At 36.1% G+C, this 25,485-nt stretch overlaps 5 protein-coding genes across 6 annotated transcripts; 1 reads left to right on the plus strand and 4 right to left on the minus strand.

Moving 5' to 3' along the window:
- Positions 1-202: 202 nt before the first annotated feature.
- Positions 203-1,062, minus strand: LOC101888779 (uncharacterized). Of its 2 annotated transcripts, XM_020038057.2 has the most exons (3): positions 861-1,062; positions 581-763; positions 203-505 (listed from the first exon to the last, which is right to left on the minus strand). In XM_020038057.2, the coding sequence occupies exons 1-3, from the start codon at positions 1,051-1,053 to the stop codon at positions 459-461; spliced, it is 423 nt and encodes a 140-aa protein (XP_019893616.1). In that variant the 5' UTR covers positions 1,054-1,062; the 3' UTR covers positions 203-458. The 2 variants fall into 2 exon arrangements, with proteins under 2 accessions (XP_019893616.1, XP_019893615.1); XM_020038056.2 differs by having other exon boundaries at positions 203-763.
- A 2,286-nt stretch (positions 1,063-3,348) lies between these two features.
- On the minus strand, positions 3,349-4,342 carry LOC101888956 (NADH dehydrogenase [ubiquinone] 1 alpha subcomplex subunit 5). The gene is made up of 3 exons (XM_005187053.4): positions 4,180-4,342; positions 3,809-3,970; positions 3,349-3,740 (listed from the first exon to the last, which is right to left on the minus strand). Exons 1-3 carry the CDS (start codon positions 4,198-4,200, stop codon positions 3,549-3,551), a joined length of 375 nt encoding a protein of 124 aa, XP_005187110.1. The 5' UTR covers positions 4,201-4,342; the 3' UTR covers positions 3,349-3,548.
- A 2,644-nt stretch (positions 4,343-6,986) lies between these two features.
- Positions 6,987-16,952, plus strand: LOC101889139 (UDP-glucose 4-epimerase). The gene is made up of 4 exons (XM_005187054.4): positions 6,987-7,361; positions 8,281-8,565; positions 15,983-16,273; positions 16,337-16,952. Exons 2-4 carry the CDS (start codon positions 8,323-8,325, stop codon positions 16,856-16,858), a joined length of 1,056 nt encoding a protein of 351 aa, XP_005187111.1. The 5' UTR covers positions 6,987-7,361; positions 8,281-8,322; the 3' UTR covers positions 16,859-16,952.
- Positions 16,953-19,344: 2,392 nt separating this feature from the next.
- Positions 19,345-20,240, minus strand: LOC101889431 (probable trafficking protein particle complex subunit 2). Its single transcript, XM_005187056.4, has 2 exons — positions 20,001-20,240; positions 19,345-19,808 (listed from the first exon to the last, which is right to left on the minus strand). The coding sequence occupies exons 1-2, from the start codon at positions 20,085-20,087 to the stop codon at positions 19,476-19,478; spliced, it is 420 nt and encodes a 139-aa protein (XP_005187113.1). The 5' UTR covers positions 20,088-20,240; the 3' UTR covers positions 19,345-19,475.
- Positions 20,241-21,590: 1,350 nt separating this feature from the next.
- Positions 21,591-23,629, minus strand: LOC101889599 (RAB6-interacting golgin). The gene is made up of 4 exons (XM_005187057.4): positions 23,377-23,629; positions 22,597-23,248; positions 22,121-22,261; positions 21,591-22,046 (listed from the first exon to the last, which is right to left on the minus strand). Exons 1-4 carry the CDS (start codon positions 23,462-23,464, stop codon positions 21,830-21,832), a joined length of 1,098 nt encoding a protein of 365 aa, XP_005187114.1. The 5' UTR covers positions 23,465-23,629; the 3' UTR covers positions 21,591-21,829.
- Between the last annotated feature and the right edge of the window lie 1,856 nt (positions 23,630-25,485).

A 25,485-nucleotide genomic window follows, 5' to 3' on the forward strand; every position in this document is an offset into this window, starting at 1 on the left:
AGCTCACGCATATTTCCATATTTTCCAAAAATCTGAACATATCTCATATAAAGTACAGGCAGTGGTCGATATAGTCCAAATCTGTCACGTTGTAATATTTAAATCAGTCATATGTCGGATACAAATTTGTCAACATTGGCCAATTGCTTTGAAACTTCCCCCCCCAAAAAGGTCAATACTTTGAATAATCATAACTCAAAACTGGGGGTATACATCTGTCGGCAAAACCGATTTTTTACTTGTTTTAATACATTACATTACAATTAAAGAGTACATAACAAAAAAGAAAACACTTTTGAAAAATCCACACCAGAGTTCATAGAGTTTATCATCACAACAATAATCTTGAAACCACATTCATGAGTACATAAAATTGGGGAAATTCACAAAAGACATAACTGGTCACCACTTGATGATATGGAATATATGCATATATAAACATATATATGTATCTCAGCTTATGTAAAAGTTAACCGCACACCCACTCTCCAATCAGTGCCAGGACCTTAAGAGATCAGAAGTTATTTGCGTTTCCTATAGTCATGATGAATACGTATTGATCCCGAATAACGGCTATTACCATTTTGCAAAGAGTTCGAGCGATGTATCACTTTAGCCGAACCATCAATTTGTGTTCGACCATCGGAACTGCGATATAAATTGGCAATGGCCTCCAAGGCCAATTCCGTTTCATCCTCCTTCTCATCGTGCTCGGCTGAGAGGGTTAAATCTATTTGACGTTTTACTCGAACAGCTGCTGGTCCTGTAATGGATTTGTGTCGCAGTGTGGAAGCATTGCTAATGATTACCATCGCGGCCAATAGAAAAAATATTGTATGTAAAATCGAAAATCTATTCACCGTGAGCATTATTTGAAATCTTTTGAGGTGACAGACGGGGGTGCCTATGTTCAATGTTTGAGTATTGTTTTAAGACTGATTTCATATTTTGAAAATAATCTTGAATTTTTGTTGTATTCGTCGATGTATTCGTCTGGAGCTTGATTTTCATTTTTGCTGATAACAGATCAGGGTGAATGTAGGCCATGTTCATGAGTTTCTCTCTTGTTTGTGTAAATTATTTCCCCCCATGGGAAGGTTTCGGATGTTTCATTCGTTTTCTCTCTAACTATATTACACTAAATTTTAATGGAAGCATTTAAAATAAATTGTGAATCAGGTGGGTCATGTTCACCTAATGGTACAATAAGGAGGTAGAAGATCTTCGCAAACACTAGACTATGCCCGTTTTTTGTCAAAATAATTCAAATAATATGCAACAAGTTGTTTTTATTTATTTGATATTTTTCCTTATTTTTAAGACCAGAAACGAATGTTTAGAAGTCGGGCGGCCCTACACCCCTTTGCATACAGGATGAGATAAAAAAAAACTGAAATAAAGTCAAAGGCCATAATTTTACAAAAAATGTGGGAAATATCATAAAATTTTAGAATAAGTTTAGATTTGTTCGATCTGGTCACCTTTGGCACGAATTATGGCCTTCAAACGGCCAATGAAACCGTCACACGCTGCCCGAATGTTGCACTGCGGTATTTTGGCCCGTTCCCGGCGAAGCCCTTGCTTGAGGTGATCGAAACTTTGGCATTTTTTTAGTGCCAACCTTGCTTTTGAAAATACTCCAGACAAATTTTGGTGGCCATTGTGCGCTGGAAATGAATCGGGGAACCTCATTTTGTAATAATGTGCTGAGTGCAATGGCGTTGAGTCCTGTTGAAATGTCCAAGGTCTGCAGCTAAAATGTTTGCGTGCCCAAGGCTTTAATACACCCTCCAGAATATTTTCGCGATTATATTTGGCATTTATTCTGATACCACGGTCGATTAATACGAGAGGAGAGCAACCATCGGCTGTTATGGCGGCCCACACTATCACCTTGGCCGGCGCTTGAGTTCTAGTGGACAACCGAAGGTGCACATTTCCAGCTGACCTCTTTGGCAAATAAACACGATCATTTTGTTATTTTGTTTGTTTACAAACTGCTGGACAACGAATGTTTTCTCATCGGAAAAACCGAAATCGTCAGTTCGCCACTTTCGGTTAGGCCAAGCGAAGTAACTCTTTAGCTTTTTGAGTCTCTTTTGAGGCGGTGTAAGTTTTTGCCCTTTTTAAAATGTCAATGGCTTTACACCGAGCTCATTTTTCAATATTTGCCGAATGGAATATTGCGATATGTTCAGCTCACGAGCTATTTTTCGGCCACTGCGACGCTGTTTCGATCGCTTCTTTATTTTTCGAACAATTTCAGCTGATTTTGCTGTTTTCTACCGTTCACTTAGTATCACGTAATCGGTAAACTGTACGAGACACAAAAGTTTTATTCACATTTAAATGCTGGAATGCTCTAACGATAGCCACTTGTGGTTTTCCAGGATAATATAAAGAAATCACTCTATCACGCTTGAATTTCATCACGAATTACTTTTTTTCTGGAAAATTCTCACCAAAATGCTTTTGTACGCTTTTAAACAATATAATGAGCTGTCACTGGAATAATTTTAACAGCTGTCGGACGAGTGACTTAGAAATGACAGCAGTCTGAAGTTCATCTCACCCTGTATGGTCCTCGGCAAAATATGGGATCGTAGCAAGTCAAAAAATTCTACAAAATTATTTGTTATAAATGTCTACTATAGGTTCCAGAATACACCAAAAGTCTATATCTTACCTACATGCCAGGAATTCGTAACACATTTTAGGGCTATAATCGTACTTTGTGTGAATTTATGGAAAAATCTACTACAAAGCATCATTTTCGAAGGATGACTTCAAAGACAAAAATTTTCGTCATTAAATTTTATTATAAGTCACCAAGATAAGATTTCAATTGAATATCAAAAAATTCTTACATTAATGTTCCTAAAAACTCTAGAAAACATTTCCAAATTTTTGTGATCAATTTTTCGAGTTGATACCTTAAAAGTAACATAAAATTTCATTTGCGGCCGAAGGTGTCAAAAGAAGAAATATTATATACAAAATTTCACTGTAAATCTCAGAATAAACCATACATCTAGGTACCATTGTTTTTAAGGAAATGACGTTCAACACATGTAAAAATTATGTATTTATATTTTTTACTGCTAACATTAAGACCATTCCACTCTACGGCAAAAAAAAAATCCCTTAATACTTTAGTTATTGGTGAAAGGGTTAAAGTAAGAAATATCCTACATCCAATTTCACTATAAATCGATATCGAAAGCGTCACCAACTTTTACTTTATTAAACGCTGTAAAGCACCACAGCTATATTGGCAAACATCTATTTACCAACTATATTGGCAAACATTTATTTACCAACTAAATTTAGGAAATAATCACAAAGTGCTTGCAAATAAACGGTATATTATTTATTGGGCTCTTTCTTATTTGCGCTCCAGACAACTCGCATCTGAAGCCTGCCATTATGCTGTTCAAAGTCTACATTATTCTTGGGAGAAAATATTCCATATAACAAAATCTTACAAATGTACTTTCATTACGATGAATTTCATTCACTAAACAAAAGGAAACAATTTCTAATTCACTTTAAAGTTTTGGTTCGCTGATTTGGGCTGGTGGCCAATCCCATTGCTTGGCTGGGGCAGGCTGAACCAATTTTTCCCATGGTTTCCAACCCAACATTTTGCGGGCCAATACCAATTCATTTTCAGCCTGGACAATAAGTTCTTCGACTTGGCCACAGCCAATGGCCTTCTCTAAAGAGGAGATATCTTTGTGCTGAAAGGAAAAATAACAACAAAATTAATTTAATATAAGAAAAACGATAAATACAACAAATCACCTACAGTTTCCACAGCTTTCGAACGTTGTTGGACAATTTGTTCGGTGTATTTACGGTAGGCAGCATCTTGTGGCATTTTGGCCACGGCTCTCAAAATTTTACCATACAAAGCCGATAGTGTGTGATGGGGATTGGCGGCAACGGCCAATCCAGTTAAACCGGTGCTCTGTAAGAGGATATATTAATAATTGTTGGCAGATAAGGTTAGAACATTTAAACCCCACTAAATATTTAGAAATCTAAAATACTCTGCCCTCCAGTTATGACATAACAATAACAAATACAATTCGCATAGCCTGAATATAGCATGTACGTATACCAATTTCTGTTTATTGTATATTGGGAAATAAAAGGTATTTATTCTTCAGAACTTACGGCTTTAAGTATTTTAGACATTTTTATTTAGTATTTGCAAGTCAAATTAATACTAGCAAAACTGTGCCGTGGTTGTTTCCAAAAAAATCCGATTAGACCAATTTGACAGTTCTGCTTCTTCTTCTTCTTCTCTTGTCATAATTTCTTTCGATAAATGCTCTCATTTGCTAAGTATGGGGTACATGTTATCGGTGTTCCATGGTAGAAGAAAACAGGTAGGTGATACATGTAAGCATGGTAGAATTAAGAAGGAAATGTCATGCAATTATATGTTTTCAATTGTTTCAAAATTATACATTTGATGTCTTGTTGTCATAATGTATATTTATGAATTCATTGTACATACACAAATCAGAGATGGGAACCTTTCTTCTCTGCAGTGAAATTTGACAAAGTACATTACAGAAAATGCATAGATGGGTGTACTTATTTGAAATGACTTTACCTTCTTTATTTTACTACGCATGTAAACATTGAAATGCCAAAAATATTAAAAATAAAAAATATGTATTCCAAAATTTCGGCGTGATAGCTACTTTCTAAAGCTAAAAGCTTTGGGTGTATGTCAATGACATAAAAAATATTTGATATAAAACCCCAAATATATTTTCATTCGACAACCGAATTTTCCTTTATGATATCAAAAAAAAATATAAAACTGATAGATTCTTGCAGGTTCTGGAACACAGCAATTGTTAATAAAATAGTAAAAATAATGTAACGACGTTATAACAAGTAAAAAAGCTGTGAGTTCGGCCTGTCTGAAATTTGAATACCCTCCACCATGTGAAAAGAATTTGGCAATTTTCGAAAAAAAAAAAATCCGTTAAAAATTTTGTTAAAATCTTAAAAATACCAAATGTATTTGTCATATTAGAGTCTAAACGACGACGTGGACTTGCATAGGCAACTTTTTGTCACAAGCCATTACAATATTCAAATGCCAAACTTAAAAAAAAATCCGCGAATAATGTAGCTAAAATCATCCATATAGGGAGGTGTACAGACAATTTTCTGCCTTAGGCTGTAGTATCCATTACGAACTTCAAATATCAAATTTGAAACAATTCCGATGAATAATGCCGCTAAAAATCATCAAAATACCGAATATAGGGAGGTATCGTTATATGGGGGCTATAAGAAGACGTGAACCTGCAAAGACAATTTTCTGTAATAGGATTTAGTATTCATTACGAACTTCAAATACTAAATTTGAAACAATTCCGGTGAATAATGTCGCTAAAATCTTCAAAAAAAAAAACCGAATATCGAAAGGTCCCGTTATATGGGGCTATAAGAAGACGTGGATCTGCGCACATAATTTTCTGTCTTAGGTTGAGTATCCATTTCAACCTTCAAATACCAAATTTTAAATAATTCCGGTGAATAATGTCGCAAAAATCATCAAAATACCTATTATCGGGAGGTACGGTTATATGGGAGCTATACCAAAACGTGTACCTACATGCCTCATTTTCAACACTAAAAGACCTGCAGACATAATATACATTTGAAGTTTATCAATCTACTTCATTTCGTTTGGAGCTAGAGTGATTTCCAAAGACGGGCAGAACCGACATAGAATTTTATGCTGATCAAGAATATAGATACTTTGTGGGGTCTAAAATGTATATTTCGAGGGGTTACAAATGGAATGCCAAACGCAATATACCCTCCATGCTATGGTGGAGGGTATAAGAAATTGTGTGTTTGCGGATTAATGATGAATTTCAATATAAAATCTCTTACATTCATTGGTTTATTTACATTTTCTGACATACTCTTTCCAACATTTCAGCCTAGTAAGTGCATGGCAAGAATCTAATAGATTTGCAATTTTTTTCAATATCATAAAGGAAAAATCCGCTGTCATGGCAAGAAGTTTTACATTCTTGCAGTTCTGGAACAATAATAGGTAAAAAAATCACCCAGATTTTTTTGAAGGATTGTCATCTAATTTTGGCAAAACAGTTCTCTCAGAACGAATTTAATATTTCTCTTTTATTTCTTAGTTAGCTTTTCGTTCCCCTACTTTCTGCAAAATTAACATATTATTCTTTTGTTTCTTTAAATAAAGACCGCCAATCATGGTAGAAGAATATCTGTAGACGCATAGACACAGCTGCTGGGACAATCAAATGTCAAACTAATTTTGGAATTGAAAAAGTTGAATGAAAAGTTATTTAAATTTGTAAAAAATGTTGAAATACACGAATTATAATTACCTCCGAATGACGTCGTATAAGAAAACATATAAAAATCTACTTATATTTGAAAAAAAACATTTAATTTTTTTCACATATCAATGCTTCCAAGCGTTCTTGTATTTACCTGTATTCTTCTGCCATGCCGCCAATGCAAGTGTGCATGGCAGAAGAATACAGGTAGATGCATCAAAGCTTGGGAGCATTGATATGTCAAAAAATTTTAAATGTTTTTTTTAAATATAAAGATTTTTATACGTTTTCTTATACGACGTCATTCGGAGGCTATTATAATTCGTGTTTTTCAACAATTTTTACAAATTTAAATAATTTTTCATTCAACATTTTCAATTCCAAAATTGGTTTGACAGTTCATTGTTTCAGCAGCTGTGTCGATGCGTTTACCTATATTCTTCTACCATGCAAGTGTGTGTTTATGTTTTTAACATTCCGTATGAACATGACATAAAAGACAAATTCCAAATGGCGACTCCACAGTGTGAACATCCTTTCGATAATCCACCAAATAATCTTCTTATTAGGGCATACTCTGAGAGAAACGGTACAAAAATCCAACTCTCATTCAATGAGTGCATGTTTTTTTTTTTTTCAATAATATTTAATATTTTATTGATGTCAAGTGTTATTAAGTATGTATATTTTTTTGAACTAGATGATTAAATGCAATACACTCTATACTGAAGATGTTGCATAAAAACCACGTTATCAATAAATGATTAGGCACTGAAGGAAACCCAATGTAAACATATGAATGTGAATTGTGTGTGCGTGACACCGACCGCCTGAGTTCTGATACTACACAGAGAGTGGCTGGCGATAGCACTGCAGAACCCAAAGCAATCATAACTTTATCAAGAACACACGAATAAAAGCTATAGCCAGAGCAAATTTACTCCCAGTCTGAAATAAACGTCTTGGTTTGCGGTGGTCGTGTGTGCTGGCGGAACTTCTATACCCGTGAGTAGTGAGAGTGACTGTTATGATGAAGAAGAAAAAGCTAAGAAAGTTTAGGGGGAAAACAAGTGAAATTGTTAATGAACTCTACTGCAAATTCGCAAATTCTTTGAATGTTGATGAGTGTGTGCGTATGTCGTTAATAACTGTGGAATACTGGAAGGCACTGAAAAGGGGCGTTAAGACGTGGAAACTTCAAAAAATCCAAACAAATCTATTATTAACGGAGGTCAGCATCTTTTCCACTTGACCAATGAATTGAATGAGTTTTGTGGATGAGTGTGGTGTCGTCTTTGTTGCCGTTGTTGTTGCGCTTTTAATTTTTGAATTAAAATGACGATGTCTGACAAGCAGCTGCTCATCTTCCTCAACATCTACTCACCTTGCCTGGTGCGTCTAGTACACAAACAAAATACGATACAACCGCTCATGTTGTTTTGGGGGGGAGATTTTGTTGTCTGACCGGTAGAGTACAATCACATCTTCAACGACGATGATGATGACGATGATGTTGATCATCATCATCAGCGCCACTGTTTCCAAACAATATTAGACGACAACACTGACAACGTGTTTGTTTACACACCAGCAGCAGAGGAACTATTTGATATTTGGTGGATCATTGGCCAGCAACGGAAATAACGGCAAGAACTTGTGTAAAATATTCAAATTATAACACCTAAGCTCGTTCGTACATACAAAAGTAGCCGAGAGCAAATACAACAATTATTATTGCCAGTTCATCAATTATTTTTGTTCGCAATTGTTGTGGTATTGATGAAATATAATTCAGTTGATTCGGATTGTTCTGTTTTTTTAAGTTTTGCTGACGTCAATTGTTTGGAATAAATCAAGCCTATCGATCTGTATTTTACTGTGAAATTTTATCTACTTACACTTTCGTTTTCCTTCACTGTTCCAGTTTTAATAAATAACCACAAGAACAACAACAACAAGTAGCATAATGGCTCCCCCAACTGTTCTGGTAACCGGAGGAGCTGGTTATATTGGCTCACACACAGTTCTGGAGATGCTCAATGCTGGCTACAATGTCGTCTGCGTTGACAATCTATGTAATGCATATAGTTCCGGTACAGCAAAACTACCCGAAGCCCTAAATCGTGTCCAAGAGATAACCGGAAAGAAGGTCCACTTTTATCGTGTGGATATAACAGATCGTGAACAAGTTCGATCGGTATTTCAAGAGGTATGTTGAATCAAAAAAAAAAAAATTTTTTTTTATTTATTTTATTTCTAAGTTCAGCGAACGTTCTTTGAAATTCGTCATTAATATTGAGAAGACGTGTGCGCATGTATTTATATGGAGTGGGTAATGAAAATACGTATATATGTAGTAACGTATATGTATGCGGTTCATTGACCGATATTTAACCTAATTTTTTACATAAGTAGTTTAGGTTTTATAACCGGTTTAGAAAAGTTTTTCAAGAGTATTTCTCATATGTTATATGAATATTTTTATACCCTCTGCCATATGGCTACAGAGGGTACATATCATTTGATATATCATCAGCCATATGGCTACATAGGGTATATATCATTTGAGACGGCCAAAAGGTACCCCATCGAAATAACGGTTTTTTTTTTACCCTAGGTCTCTTTGAACCAAATCCGTTTCAGGACATTTGGTGCGCACCATAACTGTCGAAGGGAGCATCCGATTCGATCTAAACTTGGTACATGGTAATATTGTTATCAAACTAAGAGCGAGTTTGAAGATGGGCAATATCGGTACAGCCCTTCTGTTACGTCCCCGACGAAAGGTCAAAATTTCCACAGGAAATATTTTACTGCACACGAAGAGAAAGGAAAATCCAATTTTGCTCCAACTTTGAAAATCCTAATCAGTGCTAGGTCAGGTGCGAAAATGAACAATATTGGTCCACTCATTCAAGTACATCCCCACAAAGGGTAAAATTTTGAATAAATAAAACTCTTATAAAATGTGATTTAAGAATCCGATTGTCTTCAATTTACACACATCACAATATTTTTATTAACTCAACTTATCCATTCCTTCTGGTACCTCCCCCACAAAGGGTCAAAATTTTGAATATCTATGAAGCATAAGATGCGATATTAACATCCGATTCCATTCAGACTTGACACATCGCAATATTTCTATCAACACAAGATGTGTTATAAAGATGGTAGGGATCGGACCACTCCTTCTGGTACCTCCACCCAAAAAGAGTCAACATTTTGAAAAACCAAAATGATGAAAAAATCGGAAATAAGCATAATAATATTTTTATTAGCTTAAGGTCTGGTGTGAAGATGGGATATATCGTTCCACTACTTCAGGTACCTCCCCCACAAAGGGTCATGGTTTCGAATAACCAAAACGATTATTAAATCCGAAATAAGTATCCGGTTCTATTCATTTTTCACACATCCCATTATTTCTACTAACACAAGATCTGCTGTGAAGGTGGGATATATCGGTCCACTCCAGGTACCTCCCCAACAAAGGCTCAAGATTTTCAGAAACCATGAAGCTCATAAAACGCGAAATTAGCATTCGATTCCATTCAAACTTGGCACATCTCAATATTTCTATCAACACAAGATCTGTTATAAAGATGGAAGAGATCGGTCCACTCCATCTAGTACCTTCCCCACAAAGGGTCAAAGTTTTGAATAACAAAAACAATCATAAAATCCGAAACAAGCATCCGGTTCTCTTCAAATTACACTTATCACAATATTTTTATTAACCCAAGGTCTGGTGCTAAGATGGAACATACCGGTCCCTTCCTTCTGGTACCTTTTCTACAAAGGGCCAACATTTTGAATAACTATGAAGCTCATAAAACTCGAAATTAACATCCGATTACATTCAGACTTGGTACATCTCAATATTTCTATTAACACAAGATCTGTTATTAAGATGGTAGAGATCGGACAATTCCTTCAACCTACCTCCCCCACAAAGAGTTCAAGAGTTCGAGATTTTGAAATAAAAAAACGCTCAAAGGTAGCGAAATAAGCATCCAACTCTCTTCAAATTTCACACATCCAAATGTTTTTGCTAGCGCAAGATCTGTTGTCTAGATGGAATATAACGGTCCCCTCCTTCTGGTACCTGTCCCACAAAGGGTCAAAGTTTTCAATACTTTTGTCTGTGAGATGAAAAACTGCAACAAAGTCTAACGCCTTAATTTTTACATTTTTTTTAAATTTTGTGCGCCGGAAATGAAGCGATGAACCTCAGTCTTTAGTGGCGCGTGCTGAGTGCGATGGAGCTGAGTCCTGCTGGAATGTCCAAGGTCTACGGCCAAAATGTTTGCGTGCCCAAGGCTTTAATTAATCCTCCAGAATATTTTCTCCATAATATTCGGCATTTATTCTGATGCCACGGTCGATTAATAGGAGCGGAGAGCGACCATCGGCAGTTATGGCGGCCCACGCCATCACAAAATAATTCGTTATATTAGCAAATTTAGAATCACCAGAATATGCAAAGCTTTGATATGAATTTGTTGCAATAACAATCGGCATTAAATGCACTATTATTATAGTTTCCTTTTTATATTATATTGCATATTTATATGACATTTTTTATTTGGCATAAATGCAAAAAGTATGCGCGTGTGTCTGTGTGGAAGTCCGACGAGCAATAATAATAAAAAAAACAAAGTACACTTTTGTATCCACTTAAGTTTTTCCCGCAGCAGATTGTGTACGTGATTGAAATGTCGATTTGGCCGACCTTAGAACAGAACATCACATTTATAGGTGAGCAAATAAATAAAAAGCAAATAACAATGTTTATAGTATCTGTGTGTGTTAAGAGATAACTACAACTGCTAAATGTAATATTTGCACAATTGCTCTTCAAGTGGGGGAATGAAAAGCCTAAAGCCTATCTATTGGTATTTTGTAATTGTAATCATTTTCACAACTATACTATGTGGTGCTATAGATATTACATTTTATATGATGTTAATGCAGATCACGATTAATAAGACATTCCTTAATTTCCATGATGCTTGGAGTGTTCAAAGCATATGTAACAATTTTAATATCAATATAAAGATATTGTACCTAAAGGGACTGTGATGAATCTTAATCAAATCAAATTGAATAATCGCTATTTAAAGATTAACAAAATTATATAATTTGTTTAACCACATGCTCTTCCTATGTTATCTGTTAGCAATTTTTTAATTGCACATTATTTCCCAGAAATGATAAGTAAAGGTACTTCAAGTATGTATAGGGTGATATGAAAAAACTGCAACCAACTTCAAATTGCTGTCATTTCTAAGCCACTCGCCCGACAGCTGGTAAAATTCTTTCAGTTACAGCTCATTATATTGTTTACAAGCGTACAAAAGCATTTTGGTGAGAATTTTCCCGACAAAAAAGTTTTTCGTGATGGAATTCAAGCGTGATGGAGTGATTTCTTTATATTTGGCTGAAAAGCCACAAGTGGCTATCGTTAAAGCATTCCAGCACTTAATTGTGAATAAATCTTTTGTGTCTCGTACCATCGCTCGTTACCGTTACGGTATCGCGTCGCAGTGGCCGAAAAGCTAAAGAGTTGTCTCACTTGTCCTGGCCGAAAGTGGTGAACTGCCGAATTTGGTTTTTTCCCATGAGAAAAGATTCGTTGTCCAACAGTTTGTAAACAAACAAAATGATCGTGTTTACTTGCCAATGAGGTCAGTTGCACCTTCGGTTGGCCACCAGAACTCAAGCGCCGGCTATGGTCATGGTGTAGGCCGCCATAACAGCCGATGGTCGCTCTCCGCTCGTATAAATCGACCGTGGCATCGGAATAAATGCCGAATATTATCGCGAAAATATTTTGGAGGGTGTATTAAAGCCTTGGGCACCCAAACATTTTGGCTGCAGACCATGGTCATTCCAACAGGACTGAGTACCATCGCACTCAGCACGCGCCACCCAAGAATGGTTAATGAGGTCCCTCGCTTCATTTCCAGCGCACAATGGCCACCAAAATCTCCGGATACCAATCCGTTAGACTATTGTGTCTGGAGTATTTTGGAAAGCAAGGTTGGCACTGAAAAATACACACTTTCACACTTTATCTATAAAATATTGCTATGGGAATGAGCTAAATGGATGTTCAAAATATTTACCCTTTGTGGCTTAGGTACTAGAAGGAGTGCACCGATATATCCCATCTTTACAGCACGTCTTGTGTTAGTTGAAACAATGTGTTGTGTGAAATATGAAAAGAACCGGATGCTTATTTCGTTTTTTATGATCGTTTTGGTTATTTAAAACGTTGACCCTTTGTGGGGTAGGTACCATAAGGGATGGTCCGATATGTACCATCTTTCTAACAGGTCTTGTGTTGCTGAAAATATTGAGATGCGCCTACTCTGAATAGAATCGGATGGAGGTATTTGATGGAGTGGACTGATGTTTTTTGCACCTAGTATTGATGCAAATATTAGGATCTGGCAAGCTGGAGCAAATTTGGATTATCGTTTCTCTTTCTGTGCAGTAAAACATTTTTTTTTTAAATTTCGGCCCTTTGTGGGGTCCGATATTGCCCATCTTCGAACTCGATTTAAGTTTGATAATAATATTACGATTTACCAAGTTTGGACCACCAGCCAGATAGTCGGAAATCGCTAGATCGACTGTCCTGCAACAGATTTGGTCCAAAGAGACCTAGGGCCGTAAACTGTTATTTCGATAAGGCCCGTTTTTACTATATCAAATGAAAATATTTTTTTGAAAATTTCGACCTTTTTTTGTGGACGGAACCGAAAGGAGTGGACCGATATTGCTTATCTCCGAACTCGATCTAAGTTTAATAACAATATTACCATGTACCAAGTTTAGATCGAATCGGATACTCCCTTCGAGAGTTATCGTGCGCACCAGCCAGACAGACGGGAGGACGGACATCGCTAGATTGACTCCAAATGTCCTGAAACGGATTTGGTCCAAAGAGACCTAGGGTCTAAAATCGTTATTTCGATAAGGCGCTTTTTTGCTGTATCTGTAGTCATATGGCTGAGGGTATAAATAGCAAAAATGTGTAACAGAAATTGGATAAAGTATGACATTTCTTTTTTCGAATTAGTCAAACTGAAAATTGTGGAACGCATTGAATATTATGACTTTCATTTTTTTGTTTAGCGAAGAAATACATTTCTTTTCGTTTTTCAAGTAATTTTTAATGCAGTAACAGTGATAAACAAATAGTCCATGATAACAAAAATGTCTTGAGTAAAGAATGTCTTATCTCGAGTTCTTTTTTACCCTCACTTTCAATACATACCAATTGTGTTGGTTTTTTTTAACACGTATGCAGTACATGAGGAAATGTAGATATCAAGTGTGACGTTGTCGGTAGTTTGTTATATGTTTATTTGCTCATGAAGCAATATTATGGACCCACAAAAATATACAATCAAACTCAAGCAATGCCAACCAATTTCTTTCCTTTAAAAAAAAAAAAAAAAAACAAAAAAAAAACAAAAAAAGAACATATTCAACTGTAAATATTTGCTATGTCTATGTTTCCTGTTTCAGAAGGGGAACTTCCAACTGAGTTTCAAAAAAAAAAAAAAAGAACTGAAAAAATATTTATCTAATGACATTTTATCTAGCTAAAAATAAAACTTCTTTTGTAATTCTTTCACTGTGGAATATTGAGAAATGATTTTATCAAACAAGATAATAGATCTAATTGATAATTGATATTGAACTTTTTTAACATTACTCAGTATTACAAATCATTTCAAAATGCACAATTACATCAATACGTATTTTCATTGACAATTCGAAATATATTAGCCGCAAGGCTGATAGTAATTTTGAATGAAAGAACCAAGGCTCCAGGCCTACATACAGCGTGAGATAAAAAAAACTGCAACAAAGTCAAACGCCATAATTTTTACATTTTTTTTTAATTTTATTGAATGAAATCAAGAAATGTCGGAATAGCATCAAATTTTAGAACAAGTTAAGATTTGTTCGAATTGGTCACCTTTGACACGAATTATGGTCTTCAAACGGCCAATGAAGCCGTCACACGCTGCCCGAATGTTGCTCTGCGGTATTTTGGCTCATTCCTGGCGAAGCGCTTGCTTGAGGTGATCGACATTTTGGTATTTTTCAATGCCAACCTTGCTTTTGAAAATACTCCAGACATAATAGTCCAACAGATTGGTATCCGGAGATTTTGGTCGCCATTGTGCGCTGGAAATGAAGCGAGGAAGCTCAATTTGTAACCATTCTTGGGTGGTGCGTGTTGAGTGCGATGGTGCGGAGTCCTGTTGGAATGTCCAAAGTCTGTGGCCAAAATGTTTGCGTGCTCAAGGCTTTAATACACCCTCCAGAGTATTTTCGCGATAATATTCGGCATTTATTCTGATACCACGGTCGATAAATACGAGTGGAGAGCGACCATCGGCTGTTATGGCGGCCCACACCGCTTGAGTTTTGGTGGCCAACCGAAACACGATCATTTTGTTTGTTTACAAACTGCTGGACAACGAATGTTTCCTCGCCGGAGATACCTAAATTCGGCAGTTCACCACTTTCGGCCAAGCGAAGCATTTCTTTAGCCCTTTTGAGTCTATTTTCATTCTGTTGCGGTGTAAGTTCTTGCACTTTTTGGAATTTTAATGGCTTTACCCCGAGCTCATTTTTCAATATTTGCAGATTGGAATATTGCGTTATGCTCAGCTCACGAGCCATTTATCGGCCACTGCGACGGCGGTTTCGATCAAGTCGCTTCTTTACTTTTAGAACCACTTCTGCTGATGTTGCTGTTTTCTTCCGTCCACTTCCTTGACGTCGGGCTACGCTACCAGTATCACGGTAACGAGCTATGGTACGAGACAAAAAAAAATTATTCACATTTTAATGCTGGAGTGCTCTAACGATAGCCACTTGTGGTTTTCCAGCCAAATCACACTATCACGCTTGAATTCCATCACGAATAACTTTTTTGTCGAGAAAATTCTCACCAAAATTCTTTTGAACGCTTGTAAACAATATAATGCGCTGCCACTGGAATAATTTTAACAGCTGTCGGACGAGTGGCTTAGAAATGACAGCAGTCTGAAGTTGGTTGCAGTTTTTTCATCTCACCCTTTTGACCCTTTGTGGAGTGTCCGATATTGTCAATTTTCGCAAGCAAAATCAGATTATCCTTTTTCTGTCTGTGCAGTAAAACATTTTCTTTGAAAAGCTCGAACTTTGTGGGGGCGGTACCAGAAGTAGTGGACGGATATTGCCCATCTCCGAACTCGATCTAAGTTTGATAATATTATTACCATGTACCAAGTTAGGACCAAATCGGATACTCCCTCCGAGAGTTATCGTACGCACCAGCCAGATAGACGGACGGACGGATATCGCTAGATCGACTCCAAGTGTCCTGAAATGGATTTGGTCCAAGAGACGGCACGAGGAACGTTTTGGCCTCTCTAGCCATATGGCTAAGGGCATAAAAATTAAAAGGTCGAAAAAAGGAAGCATTAATTTTAAAAAGAACAAATGTTTAAAAATTACAACAAATCCTTAAAAATTTGTTTACCTCCCTCCAAGAGTATTGTTTTGTCATTTTTAATATTAATCTGTTTCTGTCTTCCTTTCTTTTTTTGCAGCATAAAATTGATATGGTTGCACATTTTGCTGCCCTCAAAGCTGTCGGAGAGTCATGCCGCATTCCATTGCAATATTATCACAACAATATGACGGGGACAAATGTTTTATTGGAAGCTATGGCCGATAATAATGTCTTCAAATTTGTGTACAGTTCCAGTGCCACCGTCTATGGTGAGCCACAATTTTTGCCCGTTACCGAAGAACATCCGGTAGGCAATTGCACAAGTCCTTATGGTAAAACCAAATACTTTACCGAAGAAATTCTCAAGGATTTGTGTAAATCTGATAAGGTATGAGAAATACAATATGTTTACACATTTTAATACATTCAAATATGATGCTTTTCATTTTAGCGTTGGGCCGTTGTTTCGTTACGCTACTTCAACCCGGTTGGTGCCCATCCCAGCGGCCGTATCGGTGAAGATCCCAATGGTGAGCCCAACAACCTGATGCCATACATTGCCCAAGTGGCTGTGGGCAGACGTGACTGCTTGCAGGTGTACGGTTCAGATTTCCCAACCAAAGATGGCACTGGCGTACGTGATTACATTCACATAGTAGACTTGGCCGAAGGTCATGTCAAGGCCTTGGATAAATTACGCAACATTGCTGAGACGGGCTTCTTTGCCTACAATTTGGGCACCGGCGTTGGCTATTCGGTATTGGAAATGGTGCATGCCTTCCAAAAGGCTTCGGGCAGAAATATCAACTATAAATTGGTTGATCGACGTTCCGGTGATGTGGCAACGTGTTATGCCGATGCCAGCCTTGCTGAAAAGGCTTTGGGTTGGAAGGCTACTCGTGGTGTGGATGAAATGTGTGTCGACACATGGCGCTGGCAAAGCAATAACCCCAATGGCTATGCCATAAAATGATTTACTAACTGCATTTGCTTTTATGCATTTTTTTGCTATTTCACATATTTTAAACGAAACATTCTTTAAACAAATGTATTACTTTATGTTTATATATTTTTGTTTTCCGTTGTATTTTTGTTTGTGTTATGTGTTGTGAGTGCTTCTTGCCTAATATGGAAATAATTGTGCAAATGATGATGATGATTGAGAAAAAATTATATATTTTTTTCAAATGCATCCGTAATATAGCTTTTGTTTGTTTTTGATGTTTCTTCCCTTCTTTCTTCCTTTCTGTTACTATGCGTCGCAAATATACACAAAACATAGTCATTGTTTATAAAAAGTAAACATTTTCTTTAGTATATCCGTCTTAAAATGTTTCTTCAAATGTATTTCCCAAAAAAAAAAAAACAAAATAAAAATACTGTTTTTAGTTATTAGCAAATTAAATTTTAAATCAGCTCATATTTAGTTAAATTTTTAATCAAGTAAAAGAATTGAAATCATTAATGCATTTAAGCATTTTAACTATGAAAATAATAAAAAATATATATGTATAAAAATTTACAAACATATGTGTATGATAATGATAAGAAATGTATTTATGTAACAAAAGAAAGATACTTTTGCAAAATATATTTTGTACATAAAGTATAAATTGGTTGGTATTTTTGTTTTAAATGTAAATTAGTATACCCTCAGCCATATGGCTAGAGAGCGGGTACATACCGGGTGAGATGAAAAAACTGCAACCAACTTCACCACTGCTGTCATTTCTAAGCCACTCGTCCGACAGCTGTTAAAATTATTCCAGTGATAGGTCATTACATTGTTTATAAGCATACAAAAGTATCTTGGTGAGAAGTTTGCTGACAAAAAAAGTTATTCGTAAAGGAATTCAAGCGTGATAGTGTGATTTCTTTATATTTGGCTGGAAAATCACCACAGGTGGCTATTGTTAGAGCACTCCAGCATTTAAATGCGAATTAATCTTTTGTGTCCCGTACCATCGCTCGTTACCAATTACGTGATACTGGTAGCGTAGCCCGACGTCGAAAAGTAAAGAAGCCACTTGATCGATACCCGCGTCGCAGTGGCCAAAAAATGTCTCGTGAGCTGAACATATCGCAATATTCCTTTCGCCAAATGTTGAAAAATAAGCTCGGGGTAATGTCATTGAAACACCAAAAAGTACAAGAATTTACACCGCATCAGAAAGAAAATAGACTCAAAAGAGTTGCATCGCTTGGCCGAAAGTGGTGAACTGCCGAATTAGGTTTTCTCCGATGAGAAAACATTCGTTGTCCAGCAGTTTTTAAACAAACAAAATGATCGTGTTTACTTGCCAAAGAGGTCAGCTGAAAATGTGCATCTTCGGTTGGCCACCAGAACGCAAGCGTCGGCCATGGTAATGTTGTGGGCCGCCATAACAGCCGATGGTCGCTCTCCGCTCGTATTAATCGATCGTGGCATCAGAATAAATGCCCAATATATTCTGGAGGAGGTGGCACACAAACATTTTGGTCGCAGACCTTGGACATTCCAACAGGACTCAGCACGCACCACCCAAGAATAGTTACAAAATGAGGTTCCTCGCTTCATTTCCAGCGCACAATGGCCAACAAAATCTCCGGATACCAATTTTGGGCCAAAATACTGCAGAGCAATATTCTAGCAGCGCGTTACAGTTTCATTGGCCGTTTAAAGGCCATAATTCCTTGTTCGATTTTGAAGTCAGATATCTGATACTGCAGTGGTTAGTCATGATGACTTCCACAATCCTTAGATCAGACCTACTAAGTGATAGAACGGAGCTTTTTCTTCTCAGCAAAATTATCGGCCAGATGGCCTTAGATACCCTACAGCCGGTCTCTTCTTCCAGCTTCTTCGATAAGAGTTGTTTTGAAGCATCTGACATAATAGCTTATTGCTTAATAATTTCCCGTCGTGGAAAAAACTATTTTTTCTGTTTATCTTTCCTCTTTAATATAGGACCAGCAGGACTCCGAGTGGAGCAGTTGTCTTAATTGCACATGCTTAAACCTAATCTCCAAGATATCGGTCACAACATTATCAACTCGTCTAATTAAAAATTTAAAGGGCGAATTCCTCCTGTCCAATCCGCCTCTTTTTAAAACTAGTATCTAGTGCCGAATTAGAATTGAGTTACCTAGTCTACAACTGGTTCCTATGTTTGAACAGTTGACTTTTTCTACATGGTTTTTAAAAATATAATATTATTGTTTGACATGGACTGTCTTTCTCACTTATACAATTTCTTACACTTCTGTATGTTGGGCTTATTAGGCAGGAAGACTTATTGCAACATGTACTGTTCAAGATAGGGAAAACATACTTGAATTTATCAAAAGTGTGTGTGTGTTGTAATCTTTGTCACTCTGAACTTCTTTGATTCCTACAAAGATCATGCCTCAGATCTTTTCCCTACGTTCATGGAAATACTAAAATCACATATATTTAAGAGAGCAATAAACCATTTTCCCTTTTGTTGGAATATAGTATTCTAATTTATTTTACAAACACGAACTAAATTATAAAATGTACATGTACCTAACGAAAATAAAGGTATGTTTACAACACTAGGTACCACTTATTACAATACAATATGAAAACCTTAAGATAAAAGATACTTTCGACCATATAGCTGTGCCTTTTTCTCGAATGTTGGTGACTTAATGGGAGTGTTGATTTTATAAAAGGAATTCATGGAATACTTAACATACGTTTCATACATTTCGTTAAAGAAATTCTTGATGCCCTCATCATTTTTCTGGTCGTGGACGATAATGAAACGTATCTGACTGGCTGTAACAAATGCCGAGACGAACCATTGATTGAATCGATCAATCGATTTTAAATACATATTGGGTGTCTTCCACTTGTGTTCGTCCACCAAATCAAGAGCAGCATGCGCGATAAATTGGCTGAGATGACGATGATCCTCTTTCTGGAATGATATGAAGACATATTAACGATGATGAATTAGATTAGGGGAGTATGGTCTGTTCCGAAACATGCAAGAATCTACTAGTTTTGCATTTCTTTTCGATATCATAAAGAGAATATCGGTTATCGTAGTAAAAACATTTACATTCTTGCAGTAGTTCTGGAACAGATTGGATGCCAAAGAATTCCATACCCTCATCTCTTTGCTCACTGCTGGGAATTCCATTTCAAATATGGGATTGTCTTGATGACCCACAATCACGAAATAGAATGTGGGCATTTTGATTGTAAGCCAGGAACTGCGTCAATTGGATTTCCTTAGATATGTTGCAATCGGGAGCAGCTCCTCCGTGTTCTCCAATGTTTTATTTTCGTCTAATTGTAGGGACCAATAGACTGAAAGGCGACACTATGTAGGAATCAATAGATTGAAAAACGACTTTGAGGCGACACTGTAGAGATCAACAGATTGAAAACAGACACTATGTAGGGATCAATAGATTGAAAAGCGAAACTCTGCTGTTAGCTAATAAAACAGTTGTTATAGGGAAGTGGTGTAATTATAGCAATTATGTGGATACCAAGTACTTGACACTTGCTAAAATATAAAACAATAGAATTATAGGAGTTACTGGACGAACATATATATAGGCCATAATTTAAGCTTTATTAAATTGAACATTTCGGTACAAACGACAAAATATCGATTGTTCGCATCGAACACCAGATGTTTCTACCAAAATTTTCATTTATTTTTCAATCTAAAGCCAGTAAAGGAAGGCCAAAATCGGGCTTCGCCGACTTTATAATACCATACATCACTTTTCATATATAGTAGAGTTACATATAACAAATAAACGGGGAATTTATAAGAATTAACAAGATATATATGGGTAGCTATATCCAAATCTGAACCGATCTCTATAAAATTGAGCAGAGAAATTTATATGCTGTATCTGATATTTGACACAAAATATCTTTGTTGTGGAGAGTATTTTAAGGGTGTGAGGGAGTAAAATACAAAATCGAAAGAAACATATATATGGGACCTATAGCTACAACCGATTTTCACCAAATTTTATACACCTTCTTCCAGGATAAATTCGTTAGTATGTTCCAAAAATCCATTAAATTCGGGTTTATATAAACCATTTGGTGACCAAAAAACTGAAATCGAGTTAAGATATATAGCTATATCCAAATTTGAACCAATATCGATAAAATTTGGCAAAAGTATTTCTGAGATGTATTTGATAAATTTCTCCGAGTATCGTTGTTATGGAGTGCACACTACGGCTGTGGAGGAGAAATTTAACAAATCGGATGAAAAATATATTTGGTAGCTAGAGTCTGAACCGATTTCGATCAAATTTGAAACATTTAGGGTCTTTTTGGTTATATGTGCAAAATTCCATACTAATTCGAAGATATATATGGGAGCTATATCTAAATTTTGACCGATTATCTCCAATTTCCTTGGGCAAAACAAACGATTTGTGCAAAATATCATTTCGATCGGACAATAAATGCGACCTGTACTTTGTTTACAAACATACATTGACAGGCGGACATGCATAAATCGTCTAAAAATGTGATTCTATGCAGATCATCAAAAGAAACAATGGGGGGTAACTCGCTTCCTTCTCTATGTTACAAACAAATGCACAAAGACCACAGTGTGGTATAGGGTATAATGAGCTTAAAAACAAATTTCTATTTTTTTCGATATTAAATATTAGAATCTGGGCCCTGCAAATTTTAAACGGTAAAATTAAGTAACAAATATGTTTTTTTATTTTTTTATTACACAGTATTACAAATAGGAAAGGCAAGTAAAATCGCTATATATATTATTTATGTCGATTTTGTGAACAACATCTAAATAAAAAAAACATGCATACACAATATAATTAAATAAATACTTCTTTGTACATAGAGAGATTGCAAAATATAATAATAATTACACATTATTGCCTAAAACATAAACATTTTCTTAATTAAAATTATATAATATAATCGATTTTATTTTGATGTTGAACTTGGCGGTTCATAGTCGCCGTTATTGGGAGATGATAGGCCAACTTTTTCCATAAGTTCCGTTAGTTTTTGTGCCTTACGATCCTCATTGTGGGCTATGACGGTACACAGATGTTCTGTCAGCAGTTCCTTTTTCTCTGAGGCATTATGCAAATCCATTTTGGCTTTCAGAAATTGTGCCTCAATTTTTAAATAATTTTTTCTGCAATTAAATATTATTGAATTAAAAATTAGTTATTAATTATTTTTTCGATTTATGAGCCGGCAAATACTTACTCAATATTGGAGAAATGTATGCATGCCGCTTCGATTTGTTTCCTTAGTACGGCCACATCAACTGCCAGATCGTTGTCCAATTTGGAAAGCTCTGCCTTTATTTCTGCAATTTTTCGAGCTTCTGCAGCGGTTTTTTGGGAACTATAAATATAAGTGAATGATATAGAAATAAAAAGTTACTCTATCTTATTTTACTACAAACGAGAATTAACAATATACAAAATACTAAACGAAAATAATTCTTTTTGATTGCCTATAAAAATTTGCTATAAAAATTATATGTAGGCGTTTCACATTCGAATAAACAGCGGGTTCTCCCCTAGCTTATTTTACTTTTCCATTTTCACAAATTTCATATCAAATTAATAGTAGAATGGGGGATTAAACAACCTCAAGTTAAGGTTCTCAAACTGATAACATAATATTTGTTTATCGAAAATAGTTCGGGGACTTTTTCATAATGTTTCTGTACTTACTGTTGTTCAATGATTTTGTAGAGCATATCTTTTTTCTGGCGATTTTGTTCTTCAATCATTTTTCGATGAGTCTCGAAATCTTTCAATGATATTCCCCTAAAAGGCGATTGCACATTCAACGAACTAGGTGGGACAAAGGCATCATTGGTTTTCTCATCTGCCGCGGAGGGTAAAATGGACTCATCATCATCCATGCTATTGGAACACGTTGAAGATATTTTGCTTTCATCTTCCAAGTTCAATTTCAATATGGAAGATGTATTAGATGTTTGTTGCTGTTGTTGTTGTGAATCTAACTCTTTGTGAGTATATGGCTGGCCAGCAGCAATATTCGGACGTGACGTTGTCAATGTTGGTGTTCTTGCCATGGTGTTAGTAGCTGGTGTTTTTGATGTCGTCGTCGTTGTTTCGTTTGACTGCTGTTGTGATTTCTCTGGCGGTTTGTAGAATAAAGCTTCTTCTATCGACTTAGAAAGACTGCTGTCCAGATTTATTTCCTCCATGGAGTCAATTGTGTCCATTTGCTGAATTTTATCTGCTAGATTCTTTTTATTTGCTGCCATATTACCTTGCATTTTCTGTAGGCGATTGATTTCACTTTTGTCTGGCATACGTCTGATGCCACCGTGTCCACGAAATGTTGCTGGTTTAACTAGAATCAGAAAATATATCCATAATAAGAGATTCAACTTAGAACTTGAATAGACAACTTTGTCAACATTTATCTTAGGGGCAACATCGCAACATCATGTAAATTTTGCCTCTGTTCCAAATACTCACTGCCATTGTCAATTGGAAGTTTTTTATTCTTTTGGCCAGAAACACGATTTATCTCATCTTGACTAAATCCATTGAATTTATCGGACATTTTTGTTTAATTGTGCCACTAGTACTTGCGAGAATTACACTTTTTCTTTTATAAAAAAAAAAACACTAAAACTAGAACGTTGTATACATGTATGCACAATTAATTAAAAATACAAACAAACGAGCGAAAGCAACATACTAAAGAATATACTGGATATAGGAGGAGAGACAGTGAGAGAGCTTAGATTGTAAACGTCAAATTGTGCATGATCACTCAGTGTTGCCAACTATCTGTGGGAGTAATCGTAGATAATATTTCGATGACTTGCAGAGATATAAATCGAAACCAGTAAGGAAAGCTCAAAAGTCGGGCGGGGCCGACTATATGATACCCTACACCACTATGCATATTTATTAGAGCTCTCGTAAAAAGGTTTATACAGGACATTTCAGAGCTCTATGAGATATTTGGTACAAAATCAAAATCTATCAAATTCTATCGTGCATTTTACGAACTATAGCTATCTCTGAACCGGGTTTCTCCAAATTTGACGTATTTGCTTCTAGACTAAATTCGGTCTTATGTACGAAAATTCAGGTGATTTGGGCTGATATTGACCATTTAGTGCACAATTAACCTGAAATCGATAGAATAATGTGAAGAGTATGCTATGCTATGCTATGCTATATCCAAATCTGAACAGATTTTGATAAAATTAAAATCGACTATTTTTGGGCTTTATCTGATATTTGATATTTGATAAGATGTATATGGGAGGCCAATCCAAATCGAAACAGATTTTAATAAAATTAAAATCAACCATTTTTGGGCTTTATCTGATATCTGGTACCAAATATCATTCCTGTGGAGTTCATATTACGAATGTGAGGGACCTAAAGGCCAAATCGGATGAAAGATACATATGGGAGCTATAGCTATATCTGAACCGATTTTTACTAAAATTGGTGTACTTGCTTCTAAGCTGGTTTCGGTCGGATTTGCCAAAATTGACGCTATTACGGCCATTTGGTGGTCAATCACCCGAAATCGGATGAAGATATATATGGGAGCTATATCCAAATCTGAACCGATTTCGATGAAATTAAAAACAGCTATTCCTGTGCTCCATCTAATACCTGGTACCAAATATCACGGTTGTGGAGTGAATATTACGAATGTAAGCCATTTGGGCTGATATTGGCCATTTCATGCACAATTAACACGAAATCGGATGAAACATATATATGGTTGCTATATCTATACCTGAACCGATTTTCACTAAATTTGATTTACTTGCTTCTCGGTTGAATTTAGTCCGATGTACTAAAATTCAGTCCATTTGGACTTATATCGGCCATTTGGTGCACAATTAACCCGAAATCGGATAAAGATATATATGGGAGCTATATCCAAATCTGAACCGATTTCGATAAAATTACAAACAGCTATTTCTGGGCTGTTTCTTATATCTGGTACCAAATATCATTCTTGTGGAGTGCATATTACGAATGTGAGAGGCTTAAACACCAAATCGGATAAAACATATATATGGGAGCTATAGCTGTTTCTGAACCGATTTTCTCCAAATTTGATATACTTGCTTCTAGGCCGAACTCGGTTGGGTGTGCCAAAATTCAGGTAATTTGGACTGATAGTGGACATTTGGTGCACATTTAACCCGAAATCGGATGAATATATATATGGGAGCTATAGCTGTTTCTGAACCGATTTTCTCCAAATTTGTTGTATTTGCTTTAAGGCTAATCTCGGTCACATGTGCCAAAATTCGGGCCATTTGGGCTGATATTGGCCATTTGGTGGTCAATTAACCCGAAATCGGATGAAGATATATATGGGAGCTATATCCAAATCTGAACCGATTTCGATAAAATTTGAAACAGCTATTTCTGTGCTCCATCTAATACCTGGTACCAAATATCACGGTTGTGGAGTGCATAGTAGGAATGTGAGGGACTTAAAGATCAAATCGGATGAAAGATATATATGGGAGCTATAGCTATATCTGAACCGATTTTCTCCAAATTTGATATACTTGCTTCTAGGCCGAACTCGGTTGGGTG

The sequence above is a fragment of the Musca domestica genome, unplaced genomic scaffold, assembly GCF_030504385.1.
Source record: "Musca domestica strain aabys unplaced genomic scaffold, Musca_domestica.polishedcontigs.V.1.1 36, whole genome shotgun sequence".
Taxonomy (NCBI): domain Eukaryota; kingdom Metazoa; phylum Arthropoda; class Insecta; order Diptera; family Muscidae; genus Musca; species Musca domestica.

Bases quoted from the DNA above. Each gene is read 5' to 3' on its own strand.
- LOC101889431 (XM_005187056.4), bottom strand. From the start codon at position 20,087: ATGCCCACATTCTATTTCGTGATTGTGGGTCATCAAGACAATCCCATA. The intron at 19,809-20,000 runs GTATGGAATTCT...ATATCATTCCAG, and splicing joins CAGTGAGCAAAGAGATGAGG to AAAGAGGATCATCGTCATCT.
- LOC101888956 (XM_005187053.4), bottom strand. From the start codon at position 4,200: ATGTCTAAAATACTTAAAGCC. The intron at 3,971-4,179 runs GTAAGTTCTGAA...ATCCTCTTACAG, and splicing joins TGTCTAAAATACTTAAAGCC to AGCACCGGTTTAACTGGATT. The intron at 3,741-3,808 runs GTAGGTGATTTG...TTTTCCTTTCAG, and splicing joins GTTCGAAAGCTGTGGAAACT to CACAAAGATATCTCCTCTTT.
- LOC101888779 (XM_020038056.2), bottom strand. From the start codon at position 1,053: ATGAACATGGCCTACATTCACCCTGATCTGTTATCAGCAAAAATGAAA. The intron at 764-860 runs GTGAATAGATTT...AATCCATTACAG, and splicing joins GATTTCAAATAATGCTCACG to GACCAGCAGCTGTTCGAGTA.
- LOC101889139 (XM_005187054.4), top strand. From the start codon at position 8,323: ATGGCTCCCCCAACTGTTCTGGTAACCGGAGGAGCTGGTTATATTGGC. The intron at 8,566-15,982 runs GTATGTTGAATC...CTTTTTTTGCAG, and splicing joins TTCGATCGGTATTTCAAGAG to CATAAAATTGATATGGTTGC. The intron at 16,274-16,336 runs GTATGAGAAATA...TTTTCATTTTAG, and splicing joins ATTTGTGTAAATCTGATAAG to CGTTGGGCCGTTGTTTCGTT.
- LOC101889599 (XM_005187057.4), bottom strand. From the start codon at position 23,464: ATGTCCGATAAATTCAATGGATTTAGTCAAGATGAGATAAATCGTGTT. The intron at 22,262-22,596 runs GTAAGTACAGAA...TTATATTTATAG, and splicing joins TACAAAATCATTGAACAACA to TTCCCAAAAAACCGCTGCAG. The intron at 22,047-22,120 runs GTAAGTATTTGC...ATTTAATTGCAG, and splicing joins ATACATTTCTCCAATATTGA to AAAAAATTATTTAAAAATTG.